At 41.2% G+C, this 16,895-nt stretch overlaps 1 protein-coding gene across 1 annotated transcript in view; it reads left to right on the top strand.

Annotated features, from left to right (window-relative positions):
* Nucleotides 1-16,423, top strand: part of LOC126109679 (60S ribosome subunit biogenesis protein NIP7 homolog) — a 28,883-nt gene extending 12,460 nt beyond the window's left edge. The window contains exon 4 of the mRNA XM_049914730.1: nucleotides 16,246-16,423. Coding sequence (XP_049770687.1) covers nucleotides 16,246-16,365 — 120 coding nt within the window. The 3' untranslated portion in view covers nucleotides 16,366-16,423. The remainder of the gene's footprint in view (nucleotides 1-16,245) is intronic.
* Nucleotides 16,424-16,895: the final 472 nt, after the last annotated feature.

Genomic DNA, 16,895 nt, shown 5'->3' with positions numbered 1-16,895 from the left:
ATTTTGACCTCAGGATGCTCTCGCCAAAATTGTTTCACAGTTGCTAACAGCTGAGCAGAATCGACGTCATTCAGAGATCGCACATTTGCTGGAAACTGCAACCAGTAATCTCAACTTTCGTAACACAGTCATCACTGGTGACGAGTCCTTGGCTTATTGGTATGACCCAGAAACAAAGTTCCAGTCATCACAATGGAACCATCGATCATCCCTGAGACCCAATTAGCAAGGCAGGCCCTCAGCAAGGTGTGAGTCTCTGTGACTCCAGTGGTGTGGTCCATCACGAGTACACTCCAGAAAGTACTGATATCAACAGTAAGTATTGCCGAGCAGTTCTTTGTTGCCTTCATGAAGCAGGAATATCCAAATGGCCAGACTTTCGGGCAGCAGGCAGTTGGCTTCTTCATCACGATAACGCACCCGCTCATCATTCTCAATTAATTCAGAGTTTTTTGGCCAAGCCCAATATGGCTGTGATTTGTCAACCTCCCTGTTCCCCTTATCTAGCATAGAGTGACTTCTGGTTTTTCCAGAAACTAAAAAAAGGCTTTGAAAGGGACCATATTTCAGAACAGGGAAGACATGCAGAATTTGATGGAGCAGTTGTGCACCATACCAAAAGAGGCTTTCTGGAAATACTTCTAACAGTGGCAGCAGTGTTGGGAGAGATGTGTAGAAGCTGAAGGGGCTACTTTCAAGGTGACTAGTGTCAAGAACTGTACGTGAATAAAGATTGATTTTATAAATATAAGTTGGATTTTAAACAGCAATTGTGCATATTCTGCAAACTTCCTTGCAGTGCACGGTAGAGGGTATATTGTACCACTATTAGTCATATCCTTTCCTGTCCCACTCACAAATAGCGAGGGAAAAATGAATGTTCAAAAGCCTCCCTAAGAGCCCTAATTTCTCACACCTTAGCTTCATGGTCCTTACACGAATTGTACATTGGTGGCAGAAGAATCGTTCTGCAGTTGGCCCTAAATGCAGCTTCTCTCAATTTCCACAATAGTGTCTCGTGAAAAGAGCGTTGTCTTCCCTCTGAGGATTCCCACTTGTGTTCATGAAGCCTCTCCATAATACTTGCATGCTGATTGAACCTTCCGGTAACAAATCTAGCAGGATGACTCGTGAGTTGCTTCGATGTCTTGCTTTGATCAGACCTGGTGTTGTTGTTGTTGCGGTCTTCAGTCCTGAGGCTGGTTTGATGCAGCTCTCCATGCTACTCTATCCTGTGCAAGCTTCTCCATCTCCCAGTACCTACTGCAGCCTACATCATTCTGAATCTGCTTAGCGTATTCATCTCTTGGTCTCCCTCTATGATTTTTACCCTCCATGGTGCTCCCCAGTACTAAATTGGTGATCCCTTGATGCCTCAGAACATGTCCTACCAACCGATCCATTCTTCTAGTCAAGTTGTGCCACAAACTTCTCTTCTCCCCAATTCTATTCAGTACCTACCCATTAGTTACGTGATCTACCCACCAAATCTTCAACATTCTTCTGTAGCACCACATTTCAAAAGCTTCTATTCTCTTCTTGTCCTAACTATTTACCATCCATGTTTCACTTCCATACATGGCTACACTCCATACAAATAATTTCAGAAACAACTTCCTGGCACTTAAATCAGTACTCGATGTTAACAAATTTCGCTTCTTCAGAAACGCTTTCCTTGCCATTGCCAGTCTACATTTGATATCCTCTCTACTTCGACCATCATCAGTTATTTTGCTCCCCAAATAGCAAAACTCCTTTACTACTTTAAGTGTCTCATTTTCTAATCTAATTCCGTCAGCATCACCCCACTTAATTCGACTACATTTCATTATCCTTGTTTTGCGTTTTTTGATGTTCATCTTATACTCTCCATTCAAGACACTGTCCATTCTGTTCAACTGCTCTTTCAAGTCCTTTTATTTATTTATTTATTTATTGTTCCATGGGACCAAATTAAGGAGAAGTCTCCATGGTCATGGAACGAGTCAATACATGAAATTATAACACGATATTAGAGACAGATAAAATGAAATATAAAAAAACATATTCAGGTGACAAGTCGTAAGTTTAAATGAAGACAATCAACAATGTAACACTGGAATTTGCTTAATTTTTTAGCTCTTCCAGGAGCTCATCGACAGAATAGAAGGAGTGAGCCGTGAGGAAACTCTTCAGTTTAGACTTAAGAGTTTGAGCTACTGCTAAGATTTTTGAGTTCTTGTGGTAGCTTATTGAAAATGGATGCAGCAGAATACTGCACTCCTTTCTGCACAAGAGTCAAGGAAGTGCATTCTACATGCAGATTTGATTTCTGCCTAGTATTAACTGAGTGAAAGCTGCTAACACTTGGGAATAGGCTAATATTGCTAACAACAAACGACATTAAAGAAAATATATACTGTGAGGGCAATGTCAGAATTCCTAGATTTTTGAATAGGGGTCGACAAGAGGTTATTGAACTTACACACCACATATAATACGAACAGCCCGTTTTTGTGCCAAAAATACTCTTTTTGAATCAGAAGAATTACCCCAAAAAATAATACCATACGACATAAGCCTATGAAAATATGTGAAGTAGACTACTTTTCGTGTTGAAGTGTCACTTATTTCAGATACTGTTCTAATGGTAAATAAAGCAGCATTTAGCTTCTGAACAAGATCCTGGACATGGGCTTTCCACAACAGCTTACTATCTATCCGAACGCCTAGGAATTTGAACTGTTCCGTCTCGCTTATAATATGCCCACTCTGTCTGATCAAAATATCGGTTCTTGTTGAATTGTGAGTTAGAAACAGTAAAAACTGAGTCTTACTGTGATTTAGCATCAAATTATTTTCCACAAGCCACGAACTTATTTCATGAACTACATTATTTGACACTGCTTCAATATTACACACAAGGTCCTTCACTACCAAGCTGGTGTCATCAGCAAACAGAAATATTTTTGAATCACCTGTAATACTAGAAGGCATATCATTTATATAAATAAGAAACAGCAGTGGCCCCAGCACCGACCCTTGGGGAATGCCCCACTTAACAGTGCCCCATTGGGACTGAACATCACTACCACTCTCAATATTGCGGAGAATTACCCTCTGCTTTCTATTCTTAAAGTAAGAGGCGAACCAATTGTAAGCTACTCCCCTTACTCCATAATGGTCCAACTTCTGCAGTAATATTTTGTGGTCAACACAGTCAAAAGCCTTCGTTAAATCAAAGAAAACACCTAGCGTTCGGAACCTTCTATTTAATCCGTCCAAAACCTCACAGAGAAAAGAGAATATAGCATTTTCAGTTGTTAAACCATTTCTAAAACCAAACTGAACATTTGACAGCAAATTATGTGAATTTAAATGCTCCAGTAACCTTGTATATACAACCTTCTCGATAACTTTAGCAAACACCGATGGCATAGAAATAGGTCTAAAATTGTCATTATTATCAATGTCTCCCTTTTTATAAAGTGGCTTCACTACCGAGTACTTTAATCGGTCAGGAAACCAACCACTCCTAAAGGAAAAGTTACAGATATGGCTGAGGTAACAGTCTCGGAACACTTTTTTCTAAGAGCGATATATGATTCCCTGTTGGGACTAGGTTTCTATTTAGTTCACCTGCTATATTCAGAAAATGATTATTAAATACTGTACATATATGCGACTTATCAGTAACACGGACATTCCCACTACGCACTGATTATATATCCTCGACCTGTCTCTGCAGACCAGCAACTTCCTTTATGACTGACCATATGGTTTTAATTTTATCCTGAGACTTAGCTATTCTAGCTGCATACCACATACTTTTTGCCTTCCTAATAACATTTTTAAGCACCTTACAATACTGTTTGTAATGGGCTGCTGCATTTAGATTTTGACTGTTTCTAACGTTTTGATATAATTGCCACTTTGTTCTACAAGATATTCTTATCCCTCTAGTCAGCCACCCAGGCTGCCTGTTTGTGCTAGTACCCTGTTTTAAACGTTCTAACGGAAAGCAACTTTCAAAGAGCATGAGAAAAGTCTTGAGAAAAGCGTTATATTTGCTGTCTCTGATAGAATTACAATGTCTTTGGCAAACCTCAAAGTTTTTATTTCTTCTCCATGGATTTTAATACCTACTCCGAACTTCTCTTTTGTTTCCTTTACTGCTTGCTCAATATACAGATTGAATAGCATCAGGGAGAGGCTACAACCCTGTCTCACTCCCTTCCCAACCACGGCTTCCCTTTCATGTCCCTCGACTCTTATAACTGCCATCTGGTTTCTGTACAAATTGTAAATAGCCTTTTTCTCCCTGTATTTTACCCCTGCCACCTTCAGAATTTGAAAGAGAGTATTCCAGTCAACATTGTCAAAAGCTTTCTCTAAGTCTACAAATGCTAGAAACGTAGGTTTGCCCTTCCTTAATCTAGCTTCTAAGATAAGTCGTAGGGTCAGTATTGCCTCACGTGTTCCAACATCTCTACAGAATCCAAACTGATCTTCCCCGAGGTCGGCTTCTACTAGTTTTTCCATTCGTCTGTAAAGAATTCACGTTAGTATTTTGCAGCTGTGACTTATTAAACTGATAGTTCGGTAATTTTCACATCTGTCAACACCTGCTTTCTTTGGGATTGGAATTATTATATTTTTCTTGAAGTCTGAGGGAATTTCGCCTATCTCATACATCTTGCTCACCAGATGGTAGAGTTTTGTCAGGACTGGCCCTCCCAAGGCTATCAGTAGTTTTAATGGAATGTTGTCTACTCTTGAGGCCTTGTTTCGACTTAGGTCTTTCAGTGCTCTGTCAAACTCTTCATGCAGTATCGTATCTCCCGTTTCATCTTCATCTACCTCCTCTTCCATTTCCATAATATTGTCCTCAAGAACATCGCCCCTGTATAGACCCTCTATATACTCCTTCCACCTTTCTGCTTTCCCTTCTTTGCTCAGACCCGGTGGGCATACCAACCACTTACAGGGTACTCAGGAATGGGCCTCACAAGTGTTCTATGCACCATCTCCTTTATGGACTTGCTACACTGTCCCAGAATTCTCCCAATGAAATAAAGGCAAGCATTCTCCTTCCCTACTATGAACCTTATGTGCTTACTACATTTTATTTTGTCCCATAACATTGCACCATGATATTTAATTGATGAGACTGTGTCAGGGTGCACCCTAGTAATGCTGTATTCAAATGTTACGGGATTGTTATGCTGTGTTGTTCATTGAAGTTCATATTTAGTAGTTTAAAGTGTATTGTGGAGTGTGTTGTAACTATTTTTCTAGTACCTTCTGCCGCGGAAGTCGAACACGCGGCAGAACAAATGGACGTGGTCAGCCCGTAGAGGCCTCCACCTCCGCGGCGGCTATTCCGCGCAGCGGCTCTCGCACAGCGAAGGCGCCACCGCGAAGCCACGTGCAGACAGCGGCCAATAGCCGCTCCCTCCGGTTTTGTATATAGGGAACCACTCTGCCCTAGCCCAGCCAGTCTGGTACTCGCTCTGGATTTCTTTTCTATCTCGGCGGTACTGCATTCTGGTCGTTGCTCGTTGTTGACATTTGCCTGGCTCTGGTTCCGAGTGGATTTACGTTTGGTGTTTGGTGTTGTGGTTTCCACAAGCCTCCATTGTTTATCTCTTCCTTGTTGTGTCGCTCATAGTCGGTCGTGGTCTGTTGTCGTTGGTCTGTCGTCCGACTCGTCCTGTGTTTACCCGGTGGTGCGTGCTCCACCGCCGGCGGTTTCCCCGCCTGGCGGCTCCGATCCGCAACCCAAGGCGTTCCCGCTGTTGGTTGTGGTTACTACAATTTTGATATCACTGGGTTTTGGTAATACTTAGTTCTGCTAGTTTCGGTTGTTGGTGCTGTGGGCTTCTTTTGAGCTATGTAGGAAATTTGCGGTACTGGATTTTCAAGTTGTGTGGGGGTTCCTGGTATTGCTGTCTTTGTTTGAGCTATAAAGGTCAAGTGTAATGAATGACACCCATAGTGTGTTTCTTGCTTTTTCTATTTGAGTTGATTGTTGATGATTTGTGTGTGTCATTTTTGGGTGAATATTTGATTGGGATGGTGTTGTCATTGGTTTTGTCATGTGTTCAGTTTGTCCCCACCCAAAACTGCGTACTTCCCTCAGTTTCTTGTGTTGTTGACGTTTGTTAGCAGGTGTAATGGGTGACATTGTAGTTGCAACATTGACAATGCTAGTCATTAGAGGCACACTTCTCAAGATGCATGATTCACTAAAGTTCCTTGACCTCTTGTTTCTCAGTAAGCTCCCTTCACGACTACATCTGAGAGATCTGAAGATAAAATCCTGCAAGGCACTTAACTCTTAGTTGTAGGTGTGCTTCCTTAAATGATATTTTGAGCACTGAGTTGTCATCAACTAACTTTTTATACCTGGGATTCACAGTCATGTAGAACTTAATAAAAGACATCATATTTACACCAGTGACTGTAACACTTTCTTTATTTCACTATTGCAATTTCAGCCTCGGGTCATTATCAAGTGCAGATTTTTGTGGCTTTAAGCCATGTCAACTTAAAATGAGCCGAGACATTTATATGTCATTGTCATTAATATTAATTACATTTGTGACTCTGTTACATATTGCGAGCACACATATCAGTATGTTGTTTTTACAGTGTGTAGATACATCCTTTAGGAACAATATTTTCATTTCTCCACATAATTTCCATCCCTCTCAACTGCCTTACGCCATCTTGGAACCAGCGCCTGTATACCCGCACGGTAAAATTCTGGACCAACCTGTTGGAGCCACTGTTTGGCAGTGTGCACAAGGGAGTCATCATCTTCAAACCATGTTCCACAAAGAAAGTCTTTCAGTTTCCCAAAGAGATGAGAGTCACATGGAGCCAGGTCTGGACTGTAAGACGGATATTTCAGTGTTGTCCATCCGAGTTTGGTGATCGCTTTCATGGTTTTTTTGACTGACATGTGGCGGTGCATTCTTGTGCAACATCAAAACATCCTGCTTTTGCTGATGTGGTCGAACACGACTCAGTCGAGCTCGAAGTTCCTTCAGTGTTGTCACATATGCATCAGAATTTATGGTAGTTCCACTTGACATGATGTCTACAAGCAAGAGTGCTTCAGAATAGAAAAACACCGTAGCCATAACTTTTCCAGCAGAAGTTGTGGTTTTGAATTTTTTTTTTTTTTTTTTTTTTTTTTTTTTCCCCCCCCCCCCCTTGGGTGAACTTTCACGATGCCACTCCATTGATTGCCTCTTTGTCTCTGGTGAAAAATGATGGAGCCATGTTTCATCACCTGTCACAATTCTTCCAAGAAATTCATCTCTACCATTCTTGTACTGTTCCAAAAGTTTTGGTGCATACCATTTTTCTTGTTTCTTTGTGAGCCACTGTCAACATCCCGGGAACCCACCTGGCACAATCCTTTTTTAAGGCCAACATGTTCAGTATTCTGCGAACACTTCCTTCCCCTATCCCAACGTAGTGTGACAATTTATTCACTGTGATGCGTATGTCAGCAGTCGCCAATTCGTTAATTCTCTGCACATTGTCTGGAGTGTGTGCAGTACGAGGCCTGCCGCTGCGAGGGCAATCCTCAATATTGCCGTGCCCGCTTCCATCACATAACCTGCTTGCCCACCGACTAACTGTACTGCAATCGACAGCAGCATCTCCGTACACCTTCTTGAACCTCTTGTGGATATTTTCCATGGTCTCGTTTTCACAGCACAGGAATTCTATGATGGCACGTTGCTTCTGACGAACGTCAAGTGTAGCAGCCATCTTGAAGACGTGCTGTGACGGCGCCACTCACGGGAACAGGTTGAACTAAGTTTGAAAACAAGCAGGAAGGATGTATCTACACACTGTAAAACTTTCACACATGCAGAATGAAAATTGTATTTTTACAAAAATAGTGTGCATTTCTTTTGGAGTGACCCTCATATAAATGTGTTGGCTCATTTTAAGTTGACATGGCTTAAAGCCACAAAAATCTGTTACTTTATTCAATCTCAACAGTTTTCTTCATATATATGTTTTTTAATGCTGTGGTCCTGTTAAGCAGTGCCACTAATTTGACTGCTGAACTTCGTCTGCAGAGGGTTGAGGGCTGTAAGAGAGCTCATACTTTATGATAACTTGCTACAAAATCATGTAACCACGATTTAAAGGACTCTTCTGCATTTAACTATTCACAGAACTCTTTACAACATAGAGTGAATAGATCAATTATTACAACTTGCTCATAGTTAGTGTCTACATGATACTTCATTGCATGACATATAGATAATATAGACATGTGAGTCCATAAGTAACTCCGTAAGCATTTTTAACAAGCTTGTTTTGTTCTTGTGCAAAACTACGAGGGTAATCCCAAAAGTAAGGTCTCCTATTTTTTTTTTACAAGTACATAGACCTGTTTATTTCTACAATGGTTTATATCAGCTTACAGCGTGAAAATTTAGCTATTTTTCGACATAATCACCATTTCTGTCGATGCATTTTTGTAGATGCTGTGGCAGTTTTTGTATGCCCATGTCATACCAGCTTGCCACCATGCTGTTCAGAAAGTTATGAACCTCTTTCACCTCGTCGTCGGAGCTCAATCGCTTTCCAGCCAAGTGTTCTTTTAACGTAGGGAACAGGTGATAGTCACTGGGTGCCAAGTCAGGACTGTAGGGCGGGTGGGTGATTATGTTCCACTGAAACTGTTGCAGGAGAGCAACGGTTTGAAGAGCGTTGTGTGGGCGAGTGTTGTCATGGAGAATGTGTACGCCCTTGCTCAACATTCCTCTTCTCCCGTTCTGAATTGCCCGTTTGAGTTTTTTCAGACTCTCCTCTTCTCCTGTTCAAGATAACAAGAACAACGTTCCACTGAGACCGATCGTTAGCACTCCTGGCTCATCGACGTATAAACTGGCAAAACACTTGGCCTCTCTGTTCCAGCCACACGTGGGGAAGACCGACACATACATAAAGGACTCAGGACATTTCATTGAGAAACTGAAGAAACTGAAACTTGCACCAAACGACATCCTGGTCAGCTTTGATGTTGTTTCGTTATTTACGAACGTGCCACTCAGTGACGCTCTAGAACACATCGGTTCCATTTTCCCGCAAGACATCAAAAAACTCTTCCATGCATGTCTCACCACGAGCTCTTTCACGTGGAATGACGATTTCTATGAACAGCTGGAAGGCGTCGCCATGGGTAGTCCTCTTAGTCCAGTAGTGGCCAACTTCTTCATGGAACAATTCGAAGCACAGGCACTGGACTTGGCGACTTGCAAACCTAAGGCGTGGTACAGGTACGTCGATGATACTTTCGTGATGTGGAGCCATAGTGAAGAACAGTTCGGTCACTTCCTAAGACACTTGAACAGCCTCCATGCCAACATAACATTTAGCATGGAAGTAGAAAAGGACAAGAAACTACCATTTCTAGATGTGCTGGTCACAAGGGACAGCGAAAACCTGGGACACAGCGTGTATTGAAAATTGACACACACGGACTGATACCTGAACAAACTGTCAAACCACCACCCGAGCCAGAAAAGAGGTATGATTAGTACGCTCGTAACGAGAGCAGGACAAATATGTGAGCCGCAACACCTCAAAAGAGAAATGCAGCACCTGTAAACTGTTCTGAGGAGCAATGGGTACTCCACAAATTATATTAGAAGTGTAACAGAGCCAAACACTCGGCGAAGTAAGGAACCAGAAAAAGAAATGTTGGGTACGGCCTTTCTGCCATACATTCCCAGAGTGACAGGCAGAATCGGCCGTATATTGCGCAAACATGGCGTAAAGACGATTTTCAAACCGACAAGGAAGATCAAAGAGTGTTTTAGATCGGCGAAGGAGAAAAAGAGACCCCACTTGCAATGTCGGGAATATACCGTATACCGTGCACATGCGGAAAAGTTTATGTCGGAATGACTGGACGATCAATTAACACCAGGATCAAAGAGCATAAGCGACATTGCAGGTTGGGGCAGGTGGAGAAATCGGCCATGGCAGAGCACACACTGAATGAGACCGACCACGTAATAAAATTCGCCGACACGGAAGTTCTGGCTGTAGAGAAGCACTATCACACGTGCTTGTTCAGAGAAGCTGTAGAAATACAAAAGCACACGAACAGTTTCAACAAGAAAGAGGAAAGCCTTAAGGTAAATGGATCCTGGCTTCCCGTACTGCAGCGAATGACCGTCGCAGGTAGCAAGAGGAGAACCGCACCGGAAATGACCGCGGAGAAGCCCTCGTACGTTGGCGTGCCAGGCACATATAGTCTGCAGCCGCGAGCTCGGCTCCAGTTCAGCACTGGCAATGGAGGGTGAAGCTTTGACAATGCCAGCCACTCGTGCTGGCGAAACGTCAGAAAAATCATTAGGTGAACGTCGGCTGAAGAACCCGAGACAGAAGCCAATAGGCAGTTTGTCATCTAGTGGCCACGAAAGCCTTAACAATTTTGTATAACACAGTGAGTAATAACCGACAATAATGAACATAGTAGAACCAACATTTTAGTGGCAGTGACCTATAGTCCCTTGGTTTACACAACTCTTCCCTGCCTTCTGCACTTCTTTCAAGAGGATTACTTTTTTCTAAGGTTATTTCTGAAATCAGTGAAGGTATTTTAAACCTAAATGAATTTTATCCATTGTGGTTTTTAAACCTGTCTTGTCACTCCAAGAAAATGTGTATTTTTGTTACCTAATGTGTTTTATTATAATAGCAGTGGTCTTAATAAAACACATATACCTTTGGGCTTCCTTTCTCCATCTAAAACCATTTCATTACGGAAGATGTTGGTGTTAGTACTTAAGATGTTTGAGCCATAGCAGCAGATGGCCGACATGAGTGCCTTTGCTAAAATTACATCGCCAGCAATGCCTGTCCTGGGCTTTTGGCCACCTGAGTTGGACCCTAGATGACTGGAAAACTGTGGCCTGGTCAGATGAGATCATATTTCAGAATTGATGGTAGGGTTTGAGTGTAGTGCAGACTCCACGAAGCCGCGCACTCGAGTTGTCAACAAGGCACTGTGCAAGCTGGTGGTGGCTCCATAATGGAGTGGGCTGTGTTTAAATGGTACAGGCTGGGTTGTTTGGGCTATCTGGAGACCATTTATAGCCATTCATGGATTTCATGTCCCCAAACAGTGATGGAATTTCTATGAATGACAATCCACCATATTACTGGGCCACAGTTGTTTGCAGTTGGTGTGAAGAACATTCTGGACAGTTCAAGGGAATGGTTTGGCTACCAATATCACCTGACACAAATCACATCAAACATTTATGAGATGTAATTGAGAGTTCAGTTTGTACATAAAATTATGCAGTGACAACACTCACAATTATGGGCAGCTGTAGAGGCAACATAGCTCACTATTTCTTCAGGGGGCTTCCAGCAAACTGTTGAGTCCATTCCACATTGAGTTGCTGCACTGTGCCCAGCAAAAGAAGGTCCGACATGATATTAGGGTTTATCCCGTGTCTTTTGTCATCTCAGTGCATCGCTAGAAGCAACGGAAGAAAGATTGCAGGCTTGATTGAGGATTAAATTGCAAAAATTGAGGTTTTCCTGGACAGCTGTCAACACCAAGTTGTCTTTTTGTCAGAATAATTACTGTAAGTATTCCACTGTGTTGTCCTCAATGGTGAGTGTTCATCGGCGGTGAGGGTATCATCTGGAGTGCCCCAGGGAAGTGTGGTAGGTCCGCTGTTGTTTTCTATCTACATAAATGATCTTTTGGATAGGGTGGATAGCAATGTGCGGCTGTTTGCTGATGATGCTGTGGTGTACGGGAAGGTGTCGTCGTTGAGTGACTGTAGGAGGATACAAGATGACTTGTACAGGATTTGTGATTGGTGTAAAGAATGGCAGCTAACTCTAAATATAGATAAATGTAAATCAATGGAGATGAATAGGAAAAAGAATCCCATAATGTTTGAATACTCCATTAGTAGTGTAGCGCTTGACAAAGCCACGTCGATTAAATACTTGGGCATAACATTGCAGAGCGATATGAAGTGGGACGAGCATGTAATGGCAGTTGTGGGGAAGGCAGATAATCATCTTTGGTTCATTGGTAGAATTTTGGGAAGATGTGGTTCATCTGTAAAGGAGACCGCTTATAAAACACGAGTACGACCTATTCTTGAGTACTGCTAGAGCGTTTGGGATCCCTATCAGGTCGGATTGAGGGAGGACCTAGAAGCAATTCAGAGGTGGGCTGCTAGATTTGTTACTGGTAGGTTGATCATCACGCGAGTGTTACGGAAATGCTTCAGGAACTCGAGTGGGAGTCTCTAGAGGAAAGGAGGCGTTCTTTTTGTGAATTGGTACTGAGGAAATTTAGAGAGCCGGCATTTGAGGCTGACGGCAGTACAATTTTACTGCCGCCAACTTACATTTTGCGGAAAGACCACAAAGATAAGATAAGAGAGATTAGGGCTCGTACAGAGGCATATAGGCAGTCATTTTTCCCTTGTTCTGTTTGGGAGTGGAACAGAGGTGTGGTACGAGGTACTCTCCGCCATGCACTGTATGGTGGATTGCGGAGTATGTATGTAGATGTAGATGTGTATGTGTGCATAAGTACAAGACAGTATTTCTATAGAGGCAAAAAATTAAGGTATGTGAGTATTCTTTGTTGATATACAAGTAATTGTACACCAGAAATGGACAGATATTCAAAACATTTGATGTCGGCTGCAATTTTTTAAAAAATATGATGTGCGTATTACAACATCTAAATCATCCACACTGTGAAGTTCTCAGTGAATTAAATAGACTGTAAAGAAGATTAAAAATCAGAAACAAAGAATCTGTTGACAAGCACTATGTATTTATCATCTTTCATTTTCTGTAGGACTGTGCTATTGTATTGTAAATAATTATTAAAGACATTCACTTATGTAATAATCCAGTGCTGCTGCTGTCGAATCTTACTAATTTTTCTTTGTAAGGGTGTCATGCAATGCGATACAACACATTGGAGTGCTTTCTCTGTTAGCTTTTTTGTGTCCTGTTGCATAAAGTTCTGCCATTGTAATATTCCATCCTCTTAACGAACAGTGGAGAGTGTGAGAAATTAAAATGCACAGCTCAAGAATGTTGAATATGAACCCTCTGCACAATTTTGGTGTTATACACCAAATCAGTAAACATTGATAAAAACACAGGAATGAGATAGGATCATAACATATACCTGATGTTATTCCATCTGCTGTTAGAGTACAAAACACACTAACATCGTAAATGAAATGTAGACTCAAATTCATTGATTCTTCATTGCAAAAACAGGCAAACATGAAATTTGTTGATCAGGGCACCATGTAACACAAGTGGGAAACAGATGTTTGAATAAACCATACATATATTTTGGTGTAGAATCTAAATATGTAATAAAATTGAGGGGTTTCCATATGAAAATGCAATGTTGACCCCACCCACATAGGAGGGCTATAGATAGGGGAATGCTGAATGAAGTGCATTTGGCTGTCAAGAGAGCAATGCATGAAAGCTTCAGTGACTACAGTAGCAGAATATTGTCAAATGACGTTCCACAAAATCCAAAGAAATTCTGTTCGCATGTAAAAGCTGTTAGTGGCACCAAAGTTAGTGTCCTGTCCCTAGTGAATGAGACAGGGACTGAAATCTAGGGTAGCAAAGCAAAAGCTACAATGCTTAACTGTGTTTTCAAATGTTCCTTTACAAAGTAAAAGCCAGGAGAATTGCCCCAATTTAATACCTGTACTTCAGAAAAGATGAATGAAATAAGTATTAGTGGTGTTGAGAAACAGCTGAAATCATTAAAATTGAACAAGGCTCCAGACCCAGTGGAATCCCTGTCAGGTTCTATCCCAAATTTGTGGCTGAGTTAGCCCCTCTTCTAACTACAGTCTATCATGGATCCCTCAATCAAAGAACCATGCCCAGTTCTTGGAAAAAGGCACAGATCACATCCGTCTACAAGAAGGGTAGTGGAAGTGATCCACAAAACTACTGCCCAATATCCTTGACATTGGTTTGTTGTAGAATCCTAGAACATATTCTGAGCTAAAACATAATGAGGAATCTTGAACATAATGACCTCCTCAGTGCCAATCAGTATGGATTTCAAAACATCAATCATGTGAAACCCAACTGCACTTTTCTCACAACATGCGGAAAGCATTGGATCAAAGTAACCAGGTAGATGCAGTGTTTCTTGACTTCTGAAAACCATTTGACTCAGTACTGCACCTCTGCTTATTGTCAAAAGTAGCATCATACAGAGTATCAAGTGAAATTTGTGATTCGATTGAGGACTATATGATAGGGAGGACACGTCATGGTATCTCGAATTGAGAGTCATCGTCACATGCAGAAGTAACTTCGGATACGCCCCAGAGAATCGCGTTGGGACACTTGCTGTTCATTTTATATATTAATGACCTTTCAGAAAATATTAATAGTGACCTCAGATGATGAAGTTATTTATAATGAGGTACTATCTGAGATGATGATGAGGTCCCATACTCCGAGGAGCGTAGGGGACGATGCAGGAGACGTGCCGACGTTCTAGGCAAGGTCCTAGTGGAGGTGGTTTCCCATTGCCTTCCTCCGACCGTAATGGGGATGGATGATGATGATGATGATGATGATGATGATGAAGTCGACACAACACCCAGTCATCTCGAGGCAGGAAAAATCCCTGACCCCGCCAGGAATCGAACACAGGACCCCGTGTGTTGCGCAGGAAGCGAGAACACTACCGCAAGACCACGAGCTGCCGACCAGAGAGAAAGTGCATAAATATTCAGTCTGTTATTGATAAGATTTCAACTTGGTTCAGAGATTGCTCTTAATGTTCGTAAACGTAAAATTTTGCATTTCACAAAACAAAGGAACACAGCGTCCTATGATTATAATATCAATGAATCACTGTTGGAATCGGCCAACTCTTACAAGTACCTGGGTGTAACACTTTGTATGGATATGTAATGGAGTGATCACATAGGTTCAGTCGTGGGTAAAACAGATGGTACACTTCAGTTTATTGGTAGAATACAGGAAAGTGCAATCAGTCTACAAAAGAGGTTGCTTACAAATCACTTGTGTGATCCATCCTAGAATATTGCTCAAATGGGTGAGGCCTGTACCAGATAGGACTAAAAGGAGATATTGATCATATACAGAGAAGGGCAGCACCAATGGTCACAGGTTTGTTTAATCTGTGAGAGTGTGTCCCAGAGGTATTGAAGGAACTGAAATGGTAGACTCTTGAAGACACATGTAAACTATCCTGAGAAAGTCTATCAACAAAGCCTCAAGAACTGGCTTTAAATAATTACACTGGGGATGTACTGCAACCCTGTAAGAATTGCTCACACAGGGATCGTGAGGATAAGATTAGAATTATTACTGCATGCACAGAAGCATTCAAACAGTCATTCTTCCCGTACTCCATACGTGAATGAAAAAGTAAGAAACCCTAATAACTGGTACAACGGGACATACCCTCTTATCATCCACCTCATGGTGGTTTGCGAAGCATAGATATAGATGTAGAGGGGTGGTTACGAGGTGGTAAGTTGTAGCAGAGACAGATGTCCCCTTTACTAATACTTAGTTTTCACCTAGAACATTTTTGTTATACAATGCATCATTTTTGAGATATTTAGTTGTCTCGGTTTAAAACAAACACCCCATATATGTTCTGCTCACAGTGTAAAACAAGATGTATTTTAACAAATACCTATAAGCTATGGAGCACCAAGTCTACAAGATTTTCACATTCTATTATTAACTTGTAAACACTGCTTTTTTACATTAGTACTAGAGTTCAGGAATTGTTTATGAGCAATTTCACAAGTCCTCTTACAGATGTCCTCAGTACAGATGTAAGCTTCAACTGCACGCACTCTTTGATTCACAGAATTTGGTGTACATTAATCTAGTAATTTTGAGAACTATAAAATGGCACTCGCAGAATTTTCAAAGCAAAAAATGAAGCTGTGACAATTAACTGCACCTGTTATGTAATCGGAAGATCGTGTAGGTGAGGAATCGTTAAAATAACAATGTGGATACTGTATCTTGGACATACTGTGATGGTTTTGTCCATCCAGAGATTATATTTTTAACTCTGTACCATCAAAATGTGAGATACACATTTTACATATAATTTTATGATGTAACCCTCTATTCTCCTGCTTTACATACTATCTATAGGTAGTAAATGAACATAAATTTGATTGTTCACAGGGATTTGGAGCAGCGGCAAAGGCTACGGCAGAGTGTAAACATGCAGACCCCATGGCAGTTGTATGCTTCCACCAGGCAGACATTGGAGAGTACATACGTTCAGAGGACACACTTATCTGATGGAAGCTAGTGGAACCTGTTTGTACATACTGTTATTTCACTTATATATATATTTTAAATAAATACACAAACTAATTACTTGTTCTTCTTTCCTGTAGAGAGTAGACTAACCAGTGCAATGAATGTACAACTTAAAAATATCCTGAATATCAAAAAACAATTAGAAACAACATGAAATTCACACATGTAATCACAGAAAGTGTGGCACCTGGAAGACAGTTTAGTTTCAAAACCTATCCTCCAGAATTTCAGTATTTATTTTTGTTGGATTTGACAAAACAGCTTCAGTACAAAAATATCTGCCTAGTTGTAATGTTAAAGAACAGCAGCACTATTATAAAGTGACAAAACCTACACAAAGAAACACTTTTGGTCTAAGATACACATTATTGCAAGGTACAATTGAAACACAAATTAGTTTTTGAATCATTTACCTTCTGTGCGCAGAAAGTACACTATTGGCATCCCCAAAGAAATGTTATCATAGTCACTGGCATTGACATTTGAAAATCTTGGGGTATGCTTATCAT

The sequence above is a fragment of the Schistocerca cancellata genome, chromosome 12, assembly GCF_023864275.1.
Source record: "Schistocerca cancellata isolate TAMUIC-IGC-003103 chromosome 12, iqSchCanc2.1, whole genome shotgun sequence".
In the NCBI taxonomy this organism is placed as follows: Eukaryota; Metazoa; Arthropoda; class Insecta; order Orthoptera; family Acrididae; genus Schistocerca; species Schistocerca cancellata.
The sequence above is the reverse complement of the archived record's forward strand: the minus strand, read 5'-3'. Positions and strand labels throughout refer to the sequence as shown.